The 27,917-nt window shown below is 43.9% G+C and overlaps 1 protein-coding gene across 13 annotated transcripts in view; it reads right to left on the reverse strand.

Annotated features, from left to right (window-relative positions):
• PPP1R12B (protein phosphatase 1 regulatory subunit 12B) overlaps positions 1–27,917 on the reverse strand; it is a 116,073-nt gene that overhangs the window by 64,157 nt on the left and 23,999 nt on the right. For all 13 annotated transcript variants that reach the window (XM_035347306.1, XM_035347315.1, XM_035347312.1 and 10 more), the window contains exons 2-11: positions 21,188–21,318; positions 19,261–19,379; positions 15,990–16,149; positions 13,436–13,580; positions 11,754–11,828; positions 9,233–9,312; positions 8,523–8,668; positions 4,125–4,234; positions 1,164–1,358; positions 542–624 (exon numbers count right to left, since the gene is read on the reverse strand). In XM_035347306.1, coding sequence (XP_035203197.1) covers positions 542–624; positions 1,164–1,358; positions 4,125–4,234; positions 8,523–8,668; positions 9,233–9,312; positions 11,754–11,828; positions 13,436–13,580; positions 15,990–16,149; positions 19,261–19,379; positions 21,188–21,318 — 1,244 coding nt within the window. The remainder of the gene's footprint in view (positions 1–541; positions 625–1,163; positions 1,359–4,124; positions 4,235–8,522; positions 8,669–9,232; positions 9,313–11,753; positions 11,829–13,435; positions 13,581–15,989; positions 16,150–19,260; positions 19,380–21,187; positions 21,319–27,917) is intronic.

The raw sequence follows: 27,917 nt of genomic DNA on the forward strand, positions 1-27,917 counted from the left end.
ACCACGAGAAGCTGTTTGCAGAGATAAGCAATCCTACCATGTCTTGATATACTAGATATTTATCTCATTGCCAATCTGGTTCTGTTCAGAGGCAACTACAAACAAATCCTGTAGAAGCAGTCCCTGCAATGGAAACAGTTCTGCCCATGAGAGAGTTCACAAACTCCAGTGAATCAAAAAGTGACAGCGATATCAACAACAGGGACTGAAGGCAACCATTGAGCAAGTGGCAGAAGTACAAGTGTAGGTGCCAGTTACAAAGTCAGGCACTTACACATAAAATGACAAAGCAGGCAGAAAACCAGTTTCCCAGAGGGAGACTGTATACGTAGGAATATAGGGATGGAGAAACTTATCCAGTGTCCTGCTCACCTAAATGAAAGACAAGGTACTAGGACTGTTACAGAGCAGAGAGATCTCCAAATATTGTCATTACCTGTGCAGTCAGGGCTGAGAAAAAAATACGAAGCATTAATACACAAAAAGGTATTTCAGAGGAACTGTCTACAAGATTGAAGCTGAGCCTTAAGTTCAGTCTCACCTGTTTTCTTTTTCTTCTAAATCACTGGCACTGCTTAGTCTTCTGGGGGCTATTGTGGCAAGATAGCTCTTGTTGTCTTTATCCTGATGAAGCAAAAAGTAATTCAACTGTAAATCTGTTAAATTTACAGGACATACAGTGAGAAATAAATTCACAAGCAAATTTCTTTGACTACAAAAGCACACTTTTGTCTAGGGACAACTGCTTTACGGCATTTTCTTGGGCAAGGCGTATGTCAGCATAAAAGTATCAGTTTTGAACATGATTTGCAGAACAGCATGTTAGTGAATAAAAGCAGCTTCTAATTAAAGTACTTATAGATGGGCAGCTCGGTTACAGCTAGTGAGTTCATGGAATGGGATTCACAAATACAGCTAACAGGTATAGGAGGAATCCATTTCGATTATGGTGAAGGGGAATTTCTACGGCAGATATGTTCTGTTGTCCAGATTAGGTATCTTCTGGTAAAGAATGCGCCATGCCAGACTGGCAGCCCACTTCAAATTGAGCAGGGAGTAGGTCAAAGGAGCGCTGAACCCCTGTTGTGCAAGGACAGCTGTGATGGGATAAACTCTGCTCAACTGGGATACACGAAAACATCGTTGCTGAAGATGAGCCAAACCTTTTCTTTGTTGTCTAATAACGCAGATATCCGAGGACTTGATGAAGAACGATAGATAGAAGTCTTATCTCTCTGAGCCTCACGAGTAGCAGCAACTTCACTCAACATGTTGTGGCTGCCAGTCTTCCGTAGACCCAGCCGCCACGATGAAGGTGACTCGTCCTTCTGCTCATCTGACTTGTTGAGCCAACTGAACTGCAAAGGAGAAAAGGGGACATTTGGAAAAAAAGAACGGCAAGGCACAATTTAAGATCTGGAAGTGTTTCAACAAGCCACACTTCTCGCTGGGCTACACTTGAAAATGTAAAATGGAGCCGCTTTGACTTCCTGCTTAGCTTTCATTACATGACATAGCTCAAGATGAACTCACAGGGTTGCACACTGCTGTAGTGCCCTCATCCCCAAGGACAGATGATGAAGTAAATCTCGTGTCATTGCGCAGCTCTCCTTGCCTAACACAACACCCTCTGCCAGCTTTGCAGAAAGAATATAAGGAACAATGAAGCTTTTATTAGAACTCATTTACTAAATAACTCTTCCTTCCTAAAGGCAGAAAACCCCAAAAGCAATCAAGTCTTTTGGGACTAGGTGCAAGTAAACCCCCTACACAGATCAAACTGGTGAGAGCCCAGCAGAGGCCGTTAAGATAACCAGGGAGCTGGCACACACAGCACAAAGGGAGAGGCTGAGGGAAACAGGCTCGTTTAGCATGGAAAGGAGATGGCTAAGAAAGGGTTTAATTGCTCTGCTACTTGGGGCGGGGAGGTGAGGGTTACAGAGGATATAGAACCAGGCTTCTGAGTGAACCCTCACTTCAGTGTGAAGGAGGACATAACCTCCCCTCAGGAGTGATGCTGCACTGGGACGGGGAGCCAGAGAGGTGGGGAACCTCCAACCTCACAGAGCTTCCAGAACTCAGCTCAACTCCTGTAGAGCAAAGCAACCTGATGGAGGCTCGAAACTGCCTGTGCTTTGAGCAAGAGGTTGGACTACAGGCTTGCAGAAGCCCCTTTAACTGAAATCTTTCTACGGTCAGGCAACCACACCTTCCAGACAGACAGAACGGACCTTTGTGCATTTTGTTCCATGAGGCACTTCTTGTTCCTCAGATACGAAACTGTTTAAATGCACAACTTTAGCTATAGTCATCAGGCCTTACAAAAAGATGCCTACTGCCACTCAGGAATGGAGCCTGGGACCACAACAGGTGCTTCTACAAAGACAAGGATGAACTTGTGTAGAAAAATAAATAAATTAGGAGTCATTGGAAAGGAACAGAATACAAAACAACACCATCATAGCTGTGTTATTGTACAATCACATCTTTGATACCATGCACAGTGCTGGACTCCACAGCTCAGCAGCAGTACAGAAGAAGGGGGAAGATTTAGAGAATCATAGAAAGGTTTGGGTTGGAAGGGACCTTAAAGATCATCTAACCCCTGCCATGGGAAAGGCAACAAGAACGAGTAGAGCGAAAGCACTTTTCTATGAGGAATGATCCAGTATATGAGGAGTCTTCAGGCTGAGATGTGACCAGCAAAATCCTAAGTGGCACACAGAAGGGCGAATAGGGATCAATTATTCATTGTTCCTTCCCATAAAGGAACGAGGGACAGCAATTAAAACTGACATGTGGCAAGCTCAAAAAAACAGGTGCAGGAAGCTCTGTGTAATACACAGTCAATCCTTTGCCACTGGATGATATAGGATCCCAAGTGTTATGGGCACGCAAATGGTGACCGGACAAATTCACAGAGGAGAAGTACAACCAGGGGTACCAAACACAAATAATACTGCAGGCTCAGCGAGTCCCTGAAATGCAAACTGCAGAAGTGGGAAAGAAGTCCAGCTAAATTCTCCCACCTTCTCTGGTATCTTGATGATTGGTGTCAAGGACAGGATACTGGTGTAGACAGCCTTTTGGTCAAAGCTGATAGAAACATTACTATACTATGTTCTAGGCATCACAAAACATCTGACATAATCCTGAATACATCAACTTGGGACTTCTGGCCCTCAAAGTCATTTACCAAGACTGCAAAGACAATACTATCGCTGCAGAATTTTAGCCGTGTTTTTTTCTAAGCTACTGCAGCCACTTCCCAGCACCCTTTAGTATTTCCCCTACTAAGTAAGCCTGAGCTGAACAATGCACAGAGGAGCAATATTTTATTTAATTTGGACAAGAAATTAGACTTAATAGCATGAAAGAAGTAAAAATAAATAAATAAATAAGATTAAGCAAGAAACATTTTCCCTCTGGCATGCATCTTAGGACTTCAATCTTTCCACAGTGCCTGCACTGCATAGCTGCCCTCCATATTCTGGTGCAACAAACCAAACCAGAACCGTAAGATACCCGTCCTCAGCCAAACACAGAGCCTCCTAGTGCCACCTAGCTGAGTGACACGAGAGCTGGAGAATTCAGGTGAGATGTCAGTAACTCTCCTTCACATTTGAAGAGCTTTCAGAGCCCAGCTATCTAGTCAGATGCAAACTTTATCCTCTCTGCTTACTGGGCTGTAACATCATGCCACTGAATAAACTGAGTTTGGCAAGTTAGAGACACTTGAGATGATGATGCCAAATTCACTGCTGATACATCAGCAGGAAGCAGCCTTTGGTGAAAGATCTGCCGGTAAGAGATTGGCATCGGCTATCTCGGAACTGACAGCAGCACAAAGCACTTGTGGTAAGCAAGGTTTCTCTTGTGGACACAGCAATTTGTTCTGGAGGGTAAGAGGCTGGAAGAGGCATTGTATCATACCGACATCCTTCTTTGCACTAGTCCCATACTGTTGTTAACACAGCATCTGTATTCAAAGTGCATACTACTGGGCTTTCCTAAGTTCAAGTCTCGCTGCTCCTCTGGAAGTCAGCTTCAGAGCATCTATCTCCCAGCAAAGCTGACTGCTTTCAAGCACTCTTCAAATCCCCATCGATTCCAAATTCACTTACTCTTCTGGCAGATGCAGTGAAGGAGTTGGGCTCTGGTGGTGGTATTTGCTCAGAGATGCTAGGCCTGGTTTCATGGCTGGAGTGGTTGGCAAAGGACTCTTCCTTCCTTTCTATAATTTTAAACAAGAAGAGAAACCAAATGTTTCAGTATTGCACTTTCCAAGGCCCTTCTTTACAAGCATAAACTCAAGTTCAGAGTTGCTGTGACCTCAGCATGCCTTAGATCATAAAGATGATGTCAGTGCCAAAGCCAAACAAGCCTTTCTGCAAGGAAATAAATAATAAACCTCACTAAGTAATATTTCCACAGTCACCAGATGGATATATTTGCCAAGCAAACCTTTTGTGCTTCACCCCCAGATAAGAAAATCTTTGCAGGGAGCACCTTAAGGAGGACAGACAGACTTTACCCACAGTTTTGTTCCCTCCGGGACTTTTCTTCTTCCCTTGTGAGACTCAGGAAGAAAAGCAGAACGTGCCATTGCTACTGCGGTACGTGAGTAGGCGTTACAGCACGTGTCCCCCAGGCAGGCCTGGTGGTGGGTTCTGTTTCACAGTTCTAGTGCAGTTAGGAAATTCTGCCCACCAGCGCAAGCACGTCCTGCCTTTTTCTATGACATGCATTTTTCTCCATGAAGCTAGGACTGATTCCTGACAAAAGTCATTAACGGGGCCCAGTGCCAGCTAAACAACCCCCATCAGAGCTCACAGCTGGCTCCCTCCTTGTTCGACAATTGGCATCATCCAGTATTGTTTTTTCTTTTTTCTTACCTAGGCAGCAAGGGTGACATAAGAACACCCACCTGGCTTTACCGAAGGAAAAGTAACCAGAGACTGTCTCAAGCAATAGGTTCAATTGGCAGAAGTGCACAGAGCTCCAGGACACAGCACGCCTGGGAACTGTCCCCACACCAACAAGGGAACGTTTTCCTCTCCCAGCAATGAGTCCCTCTCACAGTTGTGGTTTTGAAAAAACAAAGTCAAATTAAGTGTAATCACCCAAACTGTGTTAAGCAGCTGAGGAAGGTGCAGTGAATAAAAGTCACAGAATCACAGGTTTGGGTTGGAAGGGACCTTAATGATCATCCAGTTCTAACGCCCCTGCCATGGGCAGGGGCACCTCCCAGCAGGTCAGGTTGCCCAAAGCCCCATCCTGCCTGGCCTTGAGCACTTCCAGGGATGTGGCACCCACAAATCTCCTATTACATATAAAAAGCAGTTTGGTGTGGAGCATCTGTGAGGGTGGCACCTTGGAGCTCGGCAATCACTAAGAGCAAGCTAAGAGAAACACTAAAAGTAGCAGGCAGTTAGCAGGACTGACAGTTCCAGGATTAAGGATGCACCAAGAAGGATGCATCTCCCCCTGGAAGGTCTCGTGAACTTCTACCAGCATCCTCTATACCGCGGATTTCATTTCTCCAGCCTAACACCCTAAAGAGCAGAAGGTTTCTCATTTTTCCTTGCAGACCTTGGCCACGAAGATGAATACAGAGACAAAACAAACCAAAACAAAACCCCTGCATCCTTGCTATTTGCTGGCTTCCTAAGACCAAAGCCTGTAAAATACATGAGAATCCCCAGGTCTGCAGGAAGGGGAGAACAGAGCTGGCAGTCAGCAGGCTTTACAGGCTGGGCTGGACGCTGACTGTAACCCTGCTCTGGAAGCTTGGGGTCAGCTTTTAAGGTCAAACCTAATTGCAAGGGCATGAGCCTAAGGGGTAATGACAGGTTGGAAAGAGCTAACCGTGAGCAATGTGACTGAAAGGAGTCAACTGCCGAAGAAGGACGGGCAGAAGTTCCCCGCACATCACAGTGAGGGACTGGATGAGCACAGCATCGTTCTTTAGCACAGGACCCCCCCATTTTATTTTTCTAGAATGTCATCGATAAACGTTATGAACACCAGTCAAAGGGAAACAGGTCAAGATCAGTTCAATCTCCCCAGAATGAAGTTGGCAAGACTGAGGATTTAGTTCTCTAATTTTCCATACAAGTCCTTCCAAAACGTGCCAGGGAATTCCAGTCTTCCCTGGTTTGCTTCAATTCACAGTAATTACCTGCTGTACGAGGTACTAGCCCAGAATTTCATACGTTTCCTTGTTTATAAACATCCTAGCACCAAATTGTTAACTGTCCTCGAGATGAGTAAAATGGTATTAATGCACTTAGCTTCTCTTGTTTGAAGGATGTCACAGACTGTAAGAAACAGGCTACTCTGAGGCACGCCAGCAGTTTTACTGCTCAACTCTTCACGTTTCTTAACCTTCCATTGACTTTGCAAACCCTGCAAGTTTATTGAGATTGGACGTTCCCCTAATCATGCTGCAAGCTAAACTCCTGCGTTATACTGCCAGCTTCTACTTTGTCCCGTCCAGTGCTCATGTAGAAAAGGAGTTAATAACTTCTTGGTTTAAAAAGCTCACTTTCAACACTGAGATGCCTTTTTGTTTGTTTGCACTTCGAACACTTTAGGTCAATAATCCTGCTCAGAATTACAAAGCTATGTATGTAAACATTACATCTCAGGAAAAAATAAAAGATGTATTTAGAGGAACAAGGAAGTCACTTTCACATTTTCATAAATGTACCTCCTGAATTTCCCATTTAAACATGCATAATTAATTAAAATGTCTGGCAGGAAAAAAAAAGTATAATTGCTCTTAAGATTGTGTTTGAAACTCCAGTAATACTGCGACATTTATAATTTGCTATGAAAAGCTATTTCTATCTCTACTTATCTTTGGAGCTGTTTTCTGCTCAATAACATATGGGTTGATGTAATCCCAGTCTTGTTTTAAGAAGAGTACCAAAAATGTGCACCCCCTTCACAAATACGACAGATGACAACTACATCCACATCCACTTGCACGAGTTTATATTCATTTTAATTACAGATCTGGGAAGATTACAGTGTAATTTCAATTTTGATTGAAAGTTCTCCAAGGAGCCAATAATCTCTCTTGGAAAGGACAGCACAGGTAACACAGCCTGATCTTTTAGCATTACTTTAGTAGTTTTTTATTTTTATTTAACCTGAGTAGGTTGAAATAGATCGGTATGACATGCTTTGCTCAGTGAATTAACTCAATAAAAAGACCTGCTTTGGCTTTCTATAAAATTTAATGGTAAGTGCTGTAGCACTTCCCATACTGAAGTACTCCGTGCTGTTCCCGAATCAACTAAACACCACGTGGCTCCACTTCTTGTAGCTACACACATTTTAGAGGTGTTTTGGTCAAGTTCCTACTATGTTTACAAGAATTGGCACATTGCTTTAAAAGGTTGTTGCCTAGTGAAATGCTGATTTATGAAGCAAATAAATGTGACTTCTAATAAACACCTTTTTCTACCACTGACTTCTCCACTACATTTGCTCGATTTACAAGCCAAACATGATTTCACCATGTTACCTTCATACCCAAACAGCTTTTGTAGCTACCAGCTTTGTAAAGATCAGCCTGGATTCTCAACACCTCTCATACTGCGCTAATAATTTTAATTCATAACATTGGAACAAAGGTGACAATTTTACTGATACAAGAATCAGGACAAAACTTTAAACTACACCTCTCTACAAGGATTTATTTATTACTGGGATACCGGCCAAGTAAGCCGATGTTAGAAGTAGTTTCACCATTAAACACATCGTATCTGAAGATCCATCTCTCTCTGTGGAAGTATTAAACACAAGCAAGTCTTGGCTTACCGTGAAATTAAATATCTTTATTTAAGCTTTCTACGCTGCACGTCTATGTTATTTAAACTCATTAAGGAAACCTGAAAAACTATGGAAAAAAGAGCGAGACTGAAAAGCAGCAAGATGCCAGCAATATGCTATAATGCAAAGGCTAATGTCACCTGATGTACTTAATTCCTATTTTCCACTATGTTCTGCAATTATGATACATCACCACCAGAAAAAAAGTTCCTCATCTCTATAATTATATAGAACATCATCAGCCCTTCATTTCAGCTCTCTGATCCAAAATACAACAGGCTATTAACTTCCTACATGTTCCACTGCTTTTCTACCATCTTGCAGCAGCTGAAGTGCTCATCTGAAAATGGCCAACAAGAAAAAAAAAAAAGTACTATTTAAAACCAACCTATGAACAATGTGTTATCGTAAGTTCAAGTGAGCTGGAAGTAAAAATTAAAATATTATCCACAACATTTTTTCTGAAAAAAAAATTATGCTGGTGTCAACGTTAGCTTTTAGATAAGCTTTTTTCATACACTAGCTATAGAGTGCTCCATATGCTACGTGTATGCACTTGAAGTAAGACTTTCAGGATGTCTTAACTAAGCAAAAAATAAAAATAAAAAAGCAGTTCTCAACCCAAACTCCTGTTATTGCTCGGCTAATTGTTATATCCAAAACTATATACCACCTCTTACCTGACTCCTTTTCAGCATCTGATTCTGAAACTTCATCTTCTTCAGCTTCTTCCTCTTCTTCAGAGCTAGAACTGCTAGAGTCCTTGTTCTCTTCCTCCATCTCCATGGACTTCAGCATATCTTCCTCATAGAGAATCTTCTCTTTGCTGCAAGAAATGGAAATTTTAAGGATTACCAGGCGAGTTATTTTTGTGTTCTACTTCTCAGGAACACTTAGACAAATTTTGCTACATACAGAACATGCAAAAGGACAAAAATCAGTCCACAGACTGCATCCCAGCACTTCCAGCACTGCCAATTTTCCATGGATTCCAATGTCAGTCTCGCATTTCCTAAGTTTGCGAGCATTTCTCAGTCCAAAGAAACGCAGCCTCCTCTCTTTTCCTAGCATTACACAATCCATCACCCGGGCTGCATGGCTCTGCAACTTCAAAGCTGTAGTTTTCAGCCCAAAGGTTAAAATGATAATCAGCAAGAGCAGAAGCTGGGGGACCAAACACCAGCCCAACTCTTTGTTCTACCAGTCGATGGGCATGCTAAGAAACATTTAAAATTAAATTTAAGTTCTTTTAAATATAAAAGGAACCATGAAATAAGCATGAACAGCAGCAGACGTTTTTAGAGCAGTTGAGGCCAGCTGACTCGAACAGATGTAGCTGGCCTCCCATTACATGCTGTACAGCTTCTTTTCAAAGAGGAAGGAAACGTACTTCGTGAAGAGTCCGCTTTGAGGTTTGCCATTCATGTCAGCTTCAATTAGCTTATTCCTCGTCTCCTTCTCACTTCGTAGCTGTCAAGAAGTCCAAGAAGATTGCAAAAAGAACAAAGAGAGACATCTTAACAAGCCACCTCATCACAACTCCGATAATTACCCCAGCATAAGACCATCCCAACCTCGGTAGATCGAAAACATTGTGAATTTGGTTAGCAAGCCAGTTCGACAGACGAACACCTGCAAGAGCGCTGGATGTCTTGGACTAGAGCTCCAGAAGCACGCAGCAGGACACCGAGCACCGCCTTGGGCTCCAGCAGCAAAGAACTTAACAGAAGTTTGTGGCAGGATCTGCTGGGACCCAGAGTCAAATTGTGACTTTCACAGTACTGCCCCGCATCTGCCCACACAGATACAGCGCTGGAGCTCTGTCCATACTTGTTTGTGCACACATGAGATCAGCTTAAAATTTGCTGCCCGTGTACCTATTATTTACTTGCTCTCAGAGGAAAGTATTCAAGTGCGCCCTGTCCAGGCTGGGTCTCCCACAAGGGTGGGTCACTTCTGAAATCCCTCAAGTGTCAGCATAATGCATGGAACAAGAATATCTGTAATCACTGCAGCAGCTGAAATCCTTTGTCCAGATAGCAGTGCGATTTTTGTCACCACTGATGGACAAGACAGCAACCAACAAGTCTAAAAGCACAGTGACAGCTGAGGTAAAAAGAAGGGACTGCAATTAGAGGCTCACTTTTAAGCCTGTCTCCTTTGAATCATGTCTAGCATGGTTTTCTTCCTCGTCTGATAGAAGGAGCTGACACTGGGACAAGAAGCAAAAGCTCTGTGAATTCTGAATGTAGGGAAAGCCACATGGAGTCCAGCACAAAGCCAAAATTTGGGGTACAGCATACTGTTAAAGTGAATAAACTTCTGAAGTGGATGAAAGGTAAGTGTGGGAAACAGCCTGCTCCATTCAGAGGGAATTCAGAGACTGGGAAAACAAATCCAAACAAATCAAACGATTTGCTTCCAGCAAACAGAACTCCCTTTCTCTCCGGTAACAGCAGCACGTCTTTTAGCAGAGATAGCGCATTGCTCCTCTCTGCATTCTGTACCTAAGCTTTAGATTAAAGAAGTCTGATTTCAGAGCCATTTTGGAAGTGAACTAACGCTCTTAGAGAAGTGTTTTGGAACTGCCTATTTTATCCTTAACAAATCAAGCTATTTTAAGTGATTTCAAAGTGGCACATGATAAACACAAACAATGAAATGGATCTTCAATTAAAAACAAACAAACAAACAAACACATCCACTGGGAAAAAGAAGAGATTCTTCCCTTCTTTCCAGTTCTACTGTCTCTTGCTACACTCATTTAATAAATGGAAAAGGCCTTTATATAGTGCTACTAATACAGAGAACAAGGGGGGCTGCTAATCCCTCCAAAGCAAGCCTAAAAATGGGCTAGCACCCATCCAAAAAATTCCTTTGGTTGTTTTTATTTTCCTTTTCTCCTGAACACTACATTTATCTGCACAATCCCGGGAGTTAGATGGGAGGAAACCCGCAGTACAACGCTGGTAGTATTTATCGACACCTCATATAGGGAGAGGCTGATTAATTTTTAAAAAGTTTCTGTGAATGTTAAGGGTGCTATTTAAAGATGACAGCAGCTGTGTTATGATCAGAGTTCGAGTTCTACCGCCCACATTGTCAGTTCCTCAAAATACTTCACTGGGTTTTATCAGCAATGTTCTCATTATGTCTGTTTCTGAATCCAACACTTTAAATGATACCTTCTGATTTTTATTTATTTATTTTTAAAAGAAGGCTGGTTTGTTTTTTGAAAGCACCCAGGCAATATAGCTGTGTAGACCAGATGAAATCGGAAAAAATGTAATTCAAAACCAACTTTTTGGCTCGATGACTGGCTCTACTTAGATCAAGATATATTTTTGCCTTTTTTTTTTTTAAATGGCAACTTTCTACTTATAACTCTTTCCAATATCTTCATTGCATTACGAAACAGCAGTTTAATATGGTTTTGAAATCACTGATTTTTTCCAGTCTGGAACTCCCTGAAGATTATAATTTCTTCTCACTCAATCAAAAGTCTCCCTGTTGTAAGAAAGGCAGATGTGGTAACAAATACCTTTCTTACCACTGACAGCACACTTCCTTAGATACAGACACAAAATTGACTTGGGCAGTCACTCATTAAAGAGCAGTTTGGTGCTAAAGAGCTAAAAGTAACTACAGAAGAGCAATTCCAAAGATGAACTACAATTCCTTATCAGTTTACAGAATTCTGCGTGTCAGCTTGCTTCTGACCTTCTTGATGCAACCACCCAGATTTCTAGATTTCTAGCTACTGGAAATAATGGCGTAATTAAAGATTCTGAATGACTAACAAAAATCACTGGACCTCAGCTTCATGCCTCGGTTGACTCCATATGCTTTAGGGAACACCTGTGCACAGAAACGCAATTGGAGAGGTGGAAAATGACCAGCCAAAATCTCACCACAGTTTGCTTCTTCTGCAGCATTTCTAAATGCTCTACCAGTCCCTCGTCAGCCACGTCGAACGGCGTCTGGCCCTGGAACAACAGGAGAACACAAGATGCTATCCAATACAGCAGGCCATTGGTTTTCCAGAAAGCACTGTTTCCAAGTGGAGAACAAAACTGAACGCCCGCTACAGCTCCCCAGATGCTGAGCAATGCACCCCGCTGCGCTCTGCAGCAGGGAACGCCAAGTGGCGGCGATGGCAGCTTCATGACACAATCCACGACCAGAGGAGGAGCAGTTCCCTCATTGCTGCTGATCAAATCTAAGCCAAGAGTAATGCATTCGAGTTTCCAGGCTTGTAAAAAGCACACTCTTGGACTCAGGAGGATTGCAATCCACTTTTTCTGCTACATCACTATGCATACGAACCTCCAGGAAGGCTGACAACCAGCAGTAGCCCAAAGGATCTGGGAGCTCCTTCCACATCCACGGGCGTTCACAAATAAAGCAAATCAGAAAAAATACTTTGGGGCATAAAATGAGAAGTAAGCTACGGTTATAACAAAACTAAAGCTATAACCACCGTTTTATTAACAACACGTAATGAAACCTGACGGCCAGGGATCAAATAAATACAGATCGTCGCGGCCATCTGACTATTAAGGTAATAGCTCTTGACAGGAAATAGCAGGCATTTGAATGCAGCGAATATAATTGTGGCTGTTTCTTTTCAAGTCTATTAAAATAGGAAAGCCACATGCCTTCTGAACACTTTGGAGAAGCTTCCGATGGCATTTAGAACAAAAAAAGATGCGCAGTATTTTGAATGCCAGAGAGCTCACCACGGTAAAACGGGTCCTTCTCCTGGAGCTATTTCTTTTGCATCAGCTTGCAGTACAGATAGATGCGCTCAAACCACACAGTGCTACAATTCTCCTACCAAATTCTCACCTGCTTTCATTCCCTGATGCTGTTCCAAGTAAATACAACCTCATTTCCTACAGAAGCAGTCATGGCACAACTGAATCCGCTCCAGCAGGAAGCGGCTCACAGACACTGCCTGGACATCACAGCAGGGAAGGGAAAACAAAGAACAACCCTGGAAAAGCACACTTCAGCTCTTGAAAACCCATGGGCTCTTCAAGGAAACTTCTAGCAATTAGAAGTGTTGGTTTTTTCTTTTTTTTTTTTTTTCCTTCTCACAAATACCCTATATACCCTATTTTTCTTTACTCATTTCTCACAAGTGAATCAATTTCCCTTTTTATGACCAAAACCATAGAACAGGAAGGATTTAAAACTGGCAGTTTCTCAAGGGTTCCTGAGTTTTCAATGCTTTGTACCTTAATATTAGTGTATTACTGTGCACTCCAAGACTTTTGTTGTTGTTTAATTTGTCAGGATTATACTAAAATACGAAAACACAGATTAGCTCCTATCCTCTCACACGCTCTTGGTCCTAAAGTTCCATCACTCATCTTTCCCGGTAGAGCTTGAAATCATTTCTTCCTTCCTTCAGTCAAGTCTTTATCTACTGATGCTTTTAAATGCTTTAGTACATGCGCAGGACAATTGCTCACCATACAACTTTGTCATGTTGTTGGATCAAGTTGATAAGCAGATACGGCAAAAAAAAGTGATATGCATCTTGGTATAAAACACACCGCAGGCTGTGCCAACACCTGTGCTTACTAACCAGCTTGTTCCTGATGTCCATGTCGCACAACGCCTCTGCCAGGATGGAGCAAGCTTCCTTCACTCCCCAGTGCGCAGCAGCGTGGAGCGGAGTCCAGCCGTCGTTGTCTTGGACGTTCAAATTAAAGCCAGCCTGGATCAAGAGCCTGAGAAAAGAAGCAGTGTTGAGTCCTGCCCACCCAAGAAGGACTTCTGTACACAGAGAGGTCATGCCTAAGTCACAGAGTAGGGAGCATGGTTTAAGATATGCCAGCAGCTTTTTGTTATTTTTCATTTCAGCAACATCCCAGTTGATGTGCTCACAAACGTAACAGAGGCGTGCAGGATAATGAAAGAAGTGACTTTGCCACTGTAAACACCTGCTGCAACGAGTCTAATTGATAAGATTTCCTTTCAGCATGTCCTGAATTGGAGAACATTTTCATTTCTAGTCTGGCATTGGTGACCCAGTCTGAACTACTGCAGCAGACAAGGGACACCAGGCTCACACAGGCACTAGGCAAACCAGCAACATCTCTCTGGAGTGTAACCCCTGTGACGAGGGACTGGCACAGCACCTGCCACGGACCGGACATTTGGTAACTCAAGTTCAGTGCTGGTTCGATGGGTGAACGAGGACACACTGTAGGAATGGTTTGTAAGAAGCCAACGCTGGCAGGGCTGCCAGGTGAGCAGCAGGACGTTACTGACTGGGATCTCCAGCTATGAAATTTGTCGGTTAACTTATCTACAGCTCCAGCATTTTTGCAGACTAGACCTTGCACAGCCAGAGCTAAGTAAACCTGCCAGGTAGCAGCCTTGCATCCCGTTTACTGCTGTGCACCTTCCACCTGCCTCCCTCCTCCGTCAGAGCAAAGCGCTATGGCTGCAGAGCATCTGGGGCTTGAATATTTAAAAACAAAACAAAAGAGAGACAACTGTAGTCTGAAACTTCAGAGGCATATGCACAGCAGTACGCAAGTGATCAGGTGAAAGTACCGGGCCGCTCATGTGTCAAAACTATTCTCCAGCTGCTTAAATATTGAAGAACATCCCAGGAGGATTCTGCAGGTTCAGTAAAACTGCTACTGCAAGTTTTTGTGGTGGGTTTCCACCGTTCACAGCCACCTTCCTTCAGCTCAGGGCAAGCCTAGCATGACCCCAGAATGACACTGACAGTCTTGAAACTCCTGCAGCTTCACACTGCTGCGTTACTGCACTAACTAAAACAGCCATCCTATAGCAGCGCCGTGCTTCTCTGTGGAATCTGAAATCAGGTTCTGACTTTATGTTAATTCTCCAGCTGGCAAAAGGGAGGAACGTAGTTGTTAAGAGACTGAAGGTCACAGACAAATTCTGTCTCATTTGAGAGTTAGCTAGCTGCTGGCTTTCAGCTGCTTAAAGTCACTGAAGCTTTGTATTTGAACTCACAGAGTGGCCATAAAATACACGAGGGTGAAACAATGTTAGCTCTCTGTGAGATCTGTTTATCATTATAACATTTAATGCAAAGAGTAGCCGATCAGAACCAGACACCTTGCAAAGGGTGAATGCAGCTTCCACGGATGACTACTGGCTACACAGCCCTCCCCTGAGAACCCACAGGATCAACATCCCATATTGTTCGGGAGGTATTAGATTTCTATTCCACATGATCTGTGATGAATTACTGTTCTTGGGCACAGCAGAGGCACAGACAGCTCCTAACTCAATCATGAGCTCTAATGAATGAATACAAAGAGGAAACATGAAGAAGAACAAAGTTACCAGAGCTTGATAAGAAGCAGCTCTTGCACATCAAGTCATGGCACTTAAAGCTGTGAAATAAGGAATCAAGCTGGATGAATGTTTCCAGAAGGGATTATAACCTGGGAAATGGAGTAACCTTGCAGATAGATCTTGATGGGCATCTCCACCCAAACATTAATAATGGAGAAAAAAGCTTTCTTGTTGGAATCCCTGATTGGACCTCACCTGGAAAAATATTAATGCTTCCTTGCCAGGAAGTGCCACACCGGGCATGTTTACGTTCATAGTAAGCTCGTTAGTGCTGCAGCAGCAGAAGCAGAACTGTTACGTGGTGGGATCTCTCTGTCACTGCTGATGGCTGCAAGAGTAGCATTAAGTGGCAGGGGACAGTACAGTAGGGGAGGACACTGCATTTTTCTACTAGACTGACAAGCCGGTCACGTAAAGTGTTGGGGTGTTTGTGATGGCCACGCAGCATGTATTGTCACCTTGGAGGCTGAAGTTACACTTTCATCCCCCAACACTGTTAATTTCCTAGCCCTAAAACTATTAGTCTCATAGTGAAAGTTAACCTTCTAATTTATGTCTCAGTCTAAGAAAAGCTTTAATCTCCCTAAAGGCCTAGAGGTATGGAAGAGAACCTTCCAGCCGCTACGCATTTCTAGGTGAACCACCACAGCTGGGCACATAATTCTACAAAGCCTTTTGAGAAGGCAGCAGCATAAAGAGCTTGGTATGAAACACATTTCTCCCGACCATAAAGCTAGATGTGTTCCTTATGAAAACCAGACTCAAGTCAACGCACCAGCCATGGATGGAGTTCCTACCTCATCACTTCCGAATAGCCCTTAGCTGCAGCCACGTGAAGAGCTGTGGCGCCTGTCCGGGGCTGCTTTATGTCTTCGATTCTCCCACTGTTCAGCCACTGTCGGGCATCCTGTAGCATTTGCTGCTCCTCTTCTTTTCTTGCCAGGTCTAGGTCTACACCTAAGATAGCAAAGTACAGAAGAGATTATCAAGTGAAAGCTCTCACGCACTTATTGAACATGCCGTATGATTCATTTGCTGTACAGTGTTAGCAACCTCTTTTCCATCTTCCACAAAAATCAGCGAAAGCTTCTTCTAGGAGTTGGGAGAACTGCATCACTGTCAGAAACTTCAAAGCTGTCTGACAAAAACAAACAACAAAATCTGAAAGCTGAGGCACTGGTTGCAAACCAGCCTGATCAACGACTGGCTCAGCTGTGAACCAGGTAAGGAAGGGAATTCTAAATAGGGAATTCTAAATATGCACTATTCCAGACTAAAATAACCGATTCATGACAAACAGCATAGCAAACTGAATTATACAATGGTGCAAGCATAAACAGCAGTGTAAATGTGAAGAAGTGATCCTAAGACATCTTCTTCAAGACCAGCATACCCCAAGTGCATGCTCATTCAGAATTCAGTAAGCCAGCAAGCTGCACGTACAGAGATCTCTGGGCTGCACTAGGGCCACTCTGTGCCCTCTGAAAGAAACATTTATTCAATTTCTTTGAGCTGCAAACCACCAGATTCTGATAAAACAGTTCTAAATCACTTTAGGGATGGAAGGAGGATAAAAAAAGTCTACTCTGGTGGCTTAAGAGAACTGCTTTAGAAGAAGTCAGGCAAGTGAGTCCACTGAATCATTCATCTGGTACAAAGACACAGCCTTGCTGGTAACAAGAGGGACAAGTTTTCCACCTGAGGAAACCACTGCTACTCTGGGGACAGACCAGGTGCTTCTGGCTGATGGGCTGCTTCAGTTAAACCTACAAGAGGTGAAACTATCTCAGGTTTGTTTCAGTGAGTGGATTTTTTCATGTTAATCCGGTAATATAAGGATGACATATCAATCACAAGCACGGTACAGCTCCGTTCGAGATTAACCAGACCAGGGCTCTGGGACTTGGGAAAATAACATGAAGTAGATGACAATTAAAAAAAAAATCATGAATGGTGTTAAAAAGCAACAGTCCCTATGGATTAATTCTTCCAATATAACAACAACATGATTACCAAGGAAGCTGTAGGGCATTAGACTTAAAATGGAAAAAAAAGAAAACATTTATCAACTCATGTTCTGAACTGGGAAGTACTGCAGGATGTTGCAAAGACTAAAAGAAGAATTAAAGATTTGTAGAAGAGTAGCAGCACATCTGTAGCTATTCAATATAATGCTGCACATGCTTGGAGTTCCCAAGAAAGACTGCACAAGTCCACAAAATAGAAATCCACGGGGGATTTGCAAATGTACAGAAAGCCCATCTGGCTCAGGAATTCCTTGAGGCATGGTGACTGGAGGCTGGGAAAATGCTTGGGAGGGGAACCATACAAGCTTGTCCTGTTCCTGTACTTTGCCCTAGGCATCTGCCTCCAGCTACTGTTGAAGACAGAGCTAGATGGACGCTTGTCTGAAGTTTATAACACATTTATTCCAGCAATTATGATCCTTTTAAACTGTGTCAATGGGAAACTTCTCGGTGGAGACAGATGGTTGTTTCAGGGCATCTTAGCAGGATGCCGCTAATGTGGTGAAGCAACGAAAAAGCCAAACAGAATCCTAAGAAGTGTCAGGCAAAATATCTGCAACAGAGGCAGAATTACTGCCTTAATGCCCTGTAAGGTTTCAACTGTAATTGCCGTTCTCATCACCCACTTTAAAGAGAGACAGGTTACAATGATGGAAAGAAAGGATCTCTGTCCTCCTGGTCACCCAAGGAAGCCTGGCTGCGGAGAGGAGACGGGCACGGTTTGACCAGCCCTCTAAAACAAAGGCTGCCTAGACAAATCTTTTCAAGTACGTGAGCAGAGTAAGCATGAGAGAAGAGCTATTTAAGTCAAAGGGGATGGGAAAAGGGAACATAATCAGGATAGCTTTGTCATAAATACCACAAGACTAGAAAGTGAAAGTTTCTATTTATCAGAAAAAAGCATGATTCTGGGTAAATTTTCCAACAGGAGCAGCTGCACAAATAAGAACCAGCTCTCAGATGGACAATTACAGACTCCCCACTGGAACAGTAACATGATCTACAGAAGTAGCAGAGGACTGGTGTCTTCCTATTTATACCTGAAGATAACTTAAACAAAAAAAACCTTCATCTCCAGAAAAATCCACTAGGTGCCAAGCAGAACACATTGATTAGAGAAGACTGGATTTCATCTGACTTGCAAACAACTCAACACCAACCCCTGGAGTCATGGAATCATCTAGATATAAAGGAATCCCGGTGGGTCTCCAGCCTAAATCCCTGCTCAAAGGAGGCAGACCTTCAAAGCCAGATCGAGTTGCCCAGAGCTGTACGCATCCAAGTTTTGAATACCTCCGGTGATGCAGATTCCACAAATTACTTGGGTTCCTGTCCCAGCACTGCACCACTTTCCTGGGAAGTATTTTTCCCCTTATTTGCATGCTCAGACCTGTGCCTTTTGCCTCTCCTTCTGTCACGGTGCAGTTCTGAGAAGAGCCTGGCTCCATTGCCTTTCAAGCCTCCGCAAGGTAGTGGATGACAGCGGTTACATTCCTCCGTTGGCTTTCTCTTTTCAAGGCTAACTATGCAGTCCATACCTCTCAAACGTGACTATACTTCGGATAGATAACCCCAGTTCGTCTTTTCCAACATAGTTGAGGTAAGTGCATCACTCAGAACCAGCCTTGATGAACTTCATAGGTAGGACTTAAACTTCTTACATAGTCTATGACGCCGCCTAACCACTTGCAGATGAATTCAATGCATAAAGAAAAGTTTACCCTGGTGAATCATTTCTTAATTATGACACTAATTACACTGTTCAAATTCACTATTAAAGTAAATGTATGTAACGAATCAACTTTCAGTATTGTGATGTCTTGCTGCTAACAATTCTGCTAAGAGGGACAGCGACTGCACAGCACAAACCTTCTGCTTTCATTCTAACATCCTGCTACTGAAGCAAAGCTTCTCTGCTGCTACTTGGTCCAGATTTCAGATACCTCCATCTACAGACCTGCAGAAAGCCTTCAGGATTTCTTTACAAAACCTCTTTGTTTCTGTGCTCTAACTCACCTATTCAACCCCACCACTGATTTACCTTGTTTCTTTACTTGTTCCAGAAGCAGGTCCTTCATGGCTGCTTCCTCTGCGATGTCAGACGGGACTTCACCTTCACTGTTCACAGCAGCCACGTTAGCTCCATGACTAATTAAATACCTACACAAATGAGACCCACACCAATGTATTAGAACTCACGTGCAGGCTTCAGAGCAACTTACACAGTAAGGCAGGTGGCAGAACAAGGTATTTGGCCTTCTCATTCAAGTTCAAATGAGCGTTCCATATTCTTATCAAATTTCCACTCCAGAAACGTTCATTGTTAAATGCAAGGTCCCTGGTCAGTGGCTCATGCAAATAGCTTTTATTTCTCTGTAGTTATTTAGATGACCCCAGTTCTTGCACTCATCTGGTAAGATTATGCTTTTTAAAAAAATGTGAGAACAAAAGATAATCTGAGCTATCATCACTTCAATTTGTCTCATTTAAAAATACACCAGAAGTGCATTCAGGAACAATTAATGCTTTCTTCAGCTTGTACATCTTGTAACCAATAAAATTCTCGCAAGAAAAAAAGTGTTTTAAACACCAGTCTAGGAGGGGGAGGTAAGAAAAGGTAAAGGTATTTTTAAAAATAAAACCAACCACCACCTTTGAGAAATACTTATCGGTATTCATTCTGCAGTAACTTTCTGGTAGCTGTGGTGGACTAACTACATAAGTACGGTATGACTGGGAAAGAATAATAATGTGTTTTATTAAAACAACCAGTATTGGAAGAGGGGCACGAAACAAACCAACAAACTGATACAGAATCACCTGAAGAGCTAAGAAGTGTTCCAGCAGCAGTACAATACACAGACGTAACTGAACCGCAGAAGGTTTTTTTTTGGTTAGAACACATCGTGAAGGATCATCTTGTGAAAGACCATTTTTCCCTTATTCTTCTACACTGTGATGCAGCCTTTTTATCACAGAAAGAATGATTAGAATCAGGAAACCACTCGTTATGCTTGCTGGTTCTTTGATTCCAATTATTCCAGCACTCCAGGTCTTGCATCTGGGCAATTCTCAAACTCTCAGGGCAACTCGGGGTACGACAAGTAGTCTGGTACCAGTGCCTTCTCTGGGGCAAACAGACTGTTCAGTGCTTTGTGAGCATAAAGAGTGTTCAGATCAGTTACAGAATGCTATTTCAATCCCAGGAATCAGTAAGTGTGCCAAAAGTCAAGTCTTTACTGGGAGTCCCTTACAGCAGGTTACTGCCTTGCTTTAAACATCTCCTGGACAAAACGCTCAGTAATATTTACTGTCTCTTTTTTTTATGTATTTCATTAGTGTTTGTGCTGACTGCATTATCTGATCTAACCTAGTCACCCATTTATGTCCACACTGAACCCAGAATCTTGTGTTGTATTCAAAAATATAATAATGCTCTAATTTCAAGTGGGTTAATTAATAAGTAGTTACTTTTATTTGCTTCTCTGCCTTTTTTAAGACCATATGCTGAGTAACATAAAATCTCAATATGAAGAAAAAGAAATGGTGTTGGCCTACCAGTGACTCTGGAGCCCAGAACATTGTACTTCTCTTTCTAAAGTCTCCACACAACCAGAATACTGCTCACAGGCTTATTTACATAAAAAGCAGCGGCAGAGCTCTGCTTCCTTACGCTCCTCCATGGATTGCTGTGCCTGCCTCTCAGCCATCACGTTTCCCTTTTGCTGAAGTATCTAATGAATCACAAATCATTTTAATGGGATCAGCAAAAGACAACTGTTTCCAGGCTCCACCTTCATCAGAACAAACTAAGGATCCACTAAAAGAAGGAATGCATCTTCTCCGCTTTCAGCGTTGCTTCCAAGACGCTGCGTGAGTTTCAGAGCATCAACTGTCTGTGCACCTGCTCCAAGGAGGAAGATGTGGAAAGTGTTACGAATACCCAGAATAGCCCGAAACTCACTCACTCTGCTATGTTCAGGTAGCCACACGATGCCACTGCGTGAAGAGGGGTCCAGCCCTCGTTGTCTTGTTGGTTGACGTTGGCTCCATTTTCTACAAGGAACTTCACCATGTCCAGGTTCTCATCTATACAGGCCTGAGGGAGAAAGGGGGGGGGGGGGGAAGGGGAGGGAAGAATTGGAGAGAGAAGGAAGAGAAGAAAGGTGATGCTGTTAAATTGGTGTTAAATCAAGTGAACAAGTTCCATTTGCAGTTTATTGTCAGGGGCAATGCCTGGGCTGAATTTCCCACACTGTGCGCTAGCATACTTTGAAACTTAAAGTAGCACGAAGCTGGGAACTAAACTAAATTAATTTCAGAAATTTCAAAAAAATAATTGAAACTCAAAGAGTCCCTCGGTGCACCATCTCTGAATTCATCCAAGCTTTAACCTTCTCACCAACTGATTTGTTTCCCTCCTCTCCCCCACACTTCAATCCCTGGAGCGGGGCAAAGACACTGTAAAATGATAAACCTGTACTGGTTTTAGGTATGGCATCGGATTCCTTTAAGCAAAGTAAGCCGTATGCTTACGTAGGTGATGCTGTCGTGCCCAAATGTCAGCAAAATAACATCAGAAAAATCTCTGAAATATCTCTAGCAGTAGGGATGAGCAGGGAAAATAGAACCTCAAGACGACTGAGTAAGGCAGACCCCCTGTAGACGGGGTGGTGCCCTTTAAAGACAGAATTATAGCAAAAGCAGAATTTTATAGAAGTGACTGCATACAAATCGGACGGGACACGAAATGGTACACTTCGCTTAACTTCCCTATTCAGCAGTAGCTGTTTATTTTCCTGACTATAGCAAAGTACAACTTTCTCTGCTAGCCCTACAGACCCAGCAAGCTGTGGACGAGACCGACAACCCTTTATTAGCTGCTCCATTAACTCCGGAGCCTACACTTACAGAGACCTGCTCGCTTTGAAGTTGCCAGAAGAAAACCTAGCTAGATTTTCAAGTCTCAGCAGTTCTGTTCGGTGGAATTCCTCCTTCCTGAAATTCCTGGCTGCAGCACGTTCTATGGCGCGTTCGCAGTTCACTGGAGGCTGCTATTTAAGGATGAGCTGGCAATTTAATACGTATGTCCCAATGCGTGTGCCTCAGCTGAGAAGCACCAGGCATGACTGGGAGGCAAAAGGACCGTCTGCGACTGTGTGTCCAGCTGCAGGCAGAGACCTCGTTCCTCGCCACGAGAAGGGCAATCCTGGCCGAGCGTCCTCCGAAACCCACAGCACTCGGTCCTTTTACGCCGCTTGATGTGGGCACGTCCATCGCCATTCTTCTAAGAGCACCAACCACTATTCTTCAGTTTCATTCCTCACTATAACAGGAAAGGAATTATCTTGAAGCAAACCCCCCAGACCAGCAGGTGATCTTATTTAGATCTTATTTAGGGCGTTGGAGCAGGTGATCTTATTTAGATCACCTGCTCCAACGCCCTGCACAAAGCAGGCTGCTCAGGGCCTGTCCCAGCCATTTTTGGGTGGCTGTAAGGACGGAGACCCCACAGTTGGTCTGGGCCCCCGCTCCAGTGCTTCAGCATCCTCTGCGTGAGGAATTTTTCTTACTATCTCATCAGGATTTTCCTCGCTGCAACTTACGCCTCCTGCTATAGCAGTGCAGATGCAGCCTTGGTCTCAGCAGGCGATGGGCAGGCAATGCAAGCCAGAGACTCCTGCTGTACACAGGGGGACTCTTGTGTGCCCACGCGTGTGTGACCATGGTAAGGTCCCTGCCTGCTGTACATACTGTAAAAGAGATACACTCCAGGTTTCCATAATCCTAGAAACCACGCAAACCAAGTTATTAATGGCTTATGTCCCTAACGATGAACTCAAATGCAGTAGAAAGACAAAGTAAGCAACGCACAGAGATGTGGACGTGGATATACAACACGTAATGTTCCCTTCTCAGTTCAAGAAGCAATTTTTAAGAGAATCTATGTCCGAGCCTGCAAGCATTCAGCGCTAAGATGCACTTCACTGCCACCCACATTGAGGGTAATATAGCGCAAGTTTCCCCAACACATCTCAAACAAATCATACTTCATCTTATTGATGAGTTAATTACATTTTAACGTGGGAATGCAACCGTTCCGTTTCGCTTTTTAAATAAAACCACCATCACGTAACAGCGTATAGCTCTGACAATAGCCAAGACACGTTTGCCCACACAGAGGTTTCTTTTGAGGACCGTCACGTTAGGCCAAGTGCAGAATCACAGCCTCGCAGAAGAATTTTATCAGCGAGGCTCTGATAACGCTACGAGGTGGGCGTTGTGTGCCTGTGCATACTCACTCACTCCAGAAGAAATGCAGCATAACAGCATTACCTGCAGTTAAAGTGCCGAGCTAAGCTCAGCCTCGAGAACCTCTTCATACTGTGAGCTTTATGTGCATTTGATAGACGGAGTATTATATTTACACTGTTTATCATTTAAACCACCCAAACAGCTGCCACCCACTACCTCTGCGCACACTGGGAGCAGGCCAGGAGAAGAGACCAGAACTTCCTCGAGCCACGGGATACGCTGGACTCAAAAACAAAACAAAAGTTGAGATGCATAAAAGAGCCCCCCCCTTTTTTTTAATGCCTGTTGTTGGCCTCATTATTCTGTTGGTCCCCATCCTGCATGTTTCCTAAGGAATGCATGCTGGGAACAGAAGGGATAATGGGATCAAACCCCACCTGTTCCTACAAAGAAATCTGCAGTAATTTGATTCGCCTGGCCCCTGAAGAGATAAAACGATGACAAAGTGACACTGGGTCAAAAAAAGCTACATGGGTGCTGACAACAGCAGGCAGGGCCTCGCTTTCCCAAGGGAACCAGAACACATTTCATGCTTGCTGTTTGCATTGGTGCTAGAAATTTTCTTCGTGGCAAAGGTGGATCGAGCCCTTAATGGAGTGAAAACGTATTCTTTAATATGTAAGAAAAATAACCTCACTCCACCCTTCTGCACCTATCATGAAAAGCTGCTGTTCGCGTTGGGTGATCAAGCGGTGTGATACTGCTTGGCAAATATTTATTTTAGCATTAGTTAGCGACACAGACGGATAGAACTGAGTGGAGCTGAGCAACGTGAACAGTTGTATAAACGGCCCGAGGCTGGGCTAACGTTAGCAGGTATGATTCTTGCCTGCCACAAGCATCAAAACGTGCGAATTATGTAATAATACAAAAAACTATATTGGTTGAGATTCCTTCTCCACTGCATTTCTGGAAAAGAAAGGTCAGAAACTAGCATTCCACAGAGGTACTCAACAGCCCCTCATCGGTTCTGAAAACCCCATCGCTGTCTCCTGAAAGAAACTATCAGGCACAGCATTATTGGCAGCATTTCTTAGAACAGCTTTAATACGACTTGAAGCAGTAATGATGAGGTCAACAAGTGGGATAATGAGTAAAACGAGGAATTTCTAAGGATCTCCTAAACTTGAGGAACTTCAAAAACCCTATCAAAGTTCGGACAGACTGAAGGGCAGCTTGCAGGGCTTGCAATGTATTTCTCTACGCATTTTTAAGTGTCAGCTGAGTAACAGTTACGTGTTTACACAGAATTCATATTTGCACATATATTTGGGGTGTTCATTGCTCCATACACAAGATCACTTTACCAACTGTACACAACAGGAACTCTCACTGGTTAGAAGTTCTCAGGGCACACATTTGGCCACCTAAAATTTGGAGAGTCCCGACTGCTGACACCCTATCCTCCTCCATAAGGTATCTGCTGTATGCTTTATTGAGCTTACCTGCTAAAATGAAGCACTGTAAAACACCATATAAGAAAATAAAGTTTCACTGAGTTTCAGAGGGTAAAGTTCACCTTCTGGTTAAGCAAATTAGGTTTTCTGAGGTTACTGGAGGAAGGAGAAGAGGACAAAGAGGAAGTGAAGTGGCAGATGTGTCCTCCCTTAAGTACTATTAATCCTCCAATCTTAAATTTAGGAGAGTGGGTAACTGCGGTAACCTGAGAGGATCTCTCGCTATGCAAAGTTCTCCTCTTTTATTTGATACAGCGTTCCCTGGGAACACTGTAAGGATAACTGCATCGGACAGCAGTATCACAAAGCAGGCACCTGCCCCCCAACCCTGAAAGGGAGGAAAAAGTCAGAAGCGACGCTGTCTTCTCCGTGGGGAGTTACTACTCTGAGGAAGCACTCTTCTGCTATTTTGCTGTTGGAATTTACTCTGCAGAAAGAGAAGCAGATAGTTGGGCTTATTTCTTACAAGTTTAGGTGCTGCTAACACTCAGTGGCTTTGTTTCATGTGTATTAACTGCTGCTAGTACACTACAACAGGCTAAACGCAAATGAATTGCAGAGCACAGATTTTTTCTCTTTAACTTTTCAATTTCTTCTTTACCTTCTGTCCTCTACCTGTGCAAGACAGAATACTACCTTCCAGGAGATGAGATAGCCCGAGATCTTCAGCAAGCTAATCTCTTGCCGTTCTTGTATTTTTCTTGGCAGCGGGTTAGACCCAAGTACCTCTGGAACGGCACTAATGCATTACAGCTTTAGCAGCCTTTGATGCAAACTGCTTCCAGCGCCCAGAATTACCGACAAACCGCTCAAAGAAAGTTGGCTCGTACAGTTTAAATCCCGGGCATCGCTGGGCAAGCCTCCATCCCCAGCTCATGGTGTTCCTTCTGCTCCTGGCAGGGGACCAGCATTTAGCAGTTTTTCCATAGGGAGGAAGTGCTCAGTTTCTAAAATTTGCAGATACGGCATATTAGCTTCCCCCTCTTAGATAACAGGTGTAGCCCTTAACAGCCAGGGACACTCGCAGAATTTTTTCACCAGTAGCCACTGCCAACACATTCTTCTTTAAAGCATGAAGTTTACATTACAGCAACGAAAAGGGGCCACCAGGAAACGTTACAGAACAGCTCTGCAAAACTCTGCCTGCCTGGCAAGGCTTGTTCAACAACCAGACACAATCTGATCTTTATCTTGAATGAAACCTCATTATTATAATGGCATTGTTAGCATTTGCTCCTTCCTCGGAGCACACAGAACACACAAGCTCCATCTAACTTCTGATGAGTATCAGCAACGCAACAGCTCCAACTGCCTGCCGAGGCTTTCGGTTTGCATATCTCCTGGGCATCCCCCACAGGAGAGAGAGAGAGCAACACCAGGGAGCAGAAGGAGCCAGATGGGATCAGACTGAAGCGTTCACAGCACCAGCAGTCGAGCTCCAACAAGTCGCTGGGTGGAAACGTGCAGCGCTGCCCACGGGGTAGGGGATGCAGCAGCTCTAGGACACCCCACCCTGCGCTGGTGCAGCCTCACCTCGAGTACTGTGTTCAGTGTGGGGCACCACGGTACAAAAAGGACATAAAACTATTAGAGAATGCCCTAAGGAGGGCTACAAAGATGGTGAAGGGCCTGAGGGGAAGATGTGTGAGGAGTGGCTGAGGTGCCTTGGTTTGTTTGGCCTAGAGCAGAGCAGGCCGAGGGGAGGCCTCATGGCGGCCTGCAGCTCCCTCACGAGGGGAGCAGGGGGGGCAGGCGCTGAGCTCTGCTCTCTGGGGACAGCGACAGGACCCGAGGGGATGGCATGGGGCTGGGACAGGGGAGGGTCAGGGTGGGGGTTAGGGAGAGGTTCTGCACCCAGAGGTGGTTGGGCACAGGGACAGGCTCCCCAGGGACGTGGTCACAGCACTGAGCTGCTGTGGCTCAAGAAAGGTTTGGACACCACTTTGAGACTTAGGGTCTGATTTTTGGTCCTGTGTGGAGCCAGGAGATGGAACTGATGATCCTGGTGGATCCCTTCCAGCTCAGGATATTCTGTGATTCTATGATTTAGTAAGCCTCTAGCCTATGACTTGTGCTACATTCCCACTATATAATAAATACACACGGGATGGCAGGGAGGGGAGCAACCAAATCACCTGATAAATTTCTAAGAAATTGCTTGGGATCAGCTGAGTAGAAAGAAAAAAAAAGTAATACACTTTTGCTTTGCATTGAAAAACAGGGTTGGTTACAAACCCTGAAGAACATGGAAGCAGCGGCAATAACTGCATGTCAGCAGTGCTGTCACAGGCACCCACGTTAAGGCAACTGCTTTCTCCACAACTTCGCCAGTATCATGGCAGTTTAACATAAATACATTAACGAAACTCAGTGCGATGGTTTTCAGGCAGAACAGTTCTTGCCAGCTCTTCAGTGCCAGCAGCTCCTCAGTAGCACAGGCGCTTTGGCTGCTGCTTACCTGTGCGGTTTGGTAGCACAGCGTACATCTAACAAGGGTGAACTCGGCTGACAGCATGTTGCATTTCTAAATGCAGCCCCACTGAGTAAATATTTAGTTTACAAACAGTATGTCGCATCACCCAGTGTCATACGATCGTGTAATAAAATAGCAGCAGTGTGCATACAAGAGCTTGGAATCAAAGTCAGCCAGGAAACTGTAATAACTACTGTGGCTTTAATTTTGGCTGTATTTAATTCCCTGGTGCTCCCTTCTTGGTTGGTTAGGATTTAAGAGAGAACCTCTGCATTTTCTTGAGGCAGAGGTAAGATGTAGAAAGGGAAAAGAAGACTGGGCTAGTGCCTTGGCTTCTGCGTTACATGCTTCTACTATGAATAGGTTTTGGTCTTGTGACAGAATCCTATCTTGGTGACTTCTGCTGTTTGGAAGAGTGAAAATCCAGTAATCCTGCGTGTCAGATTCTCGTGT

This window comes from Oxyura jamaicensis, chromosome 26, assembly GCF_011077185.1.
Source record: "Oxyura jamaicensis isolate SHBP4307 breed ruddy duck chromosome 26, BPBGC_Ojam_1.0, whole genome shotgun sequence".
NCBI classification, from domain to species: domain Eukaryota; kingdom Metazoa; phylum Chordata; class Aves; order Anseriformes; family Anatidae; genus Oxyura; species Oxyura jamaicensis.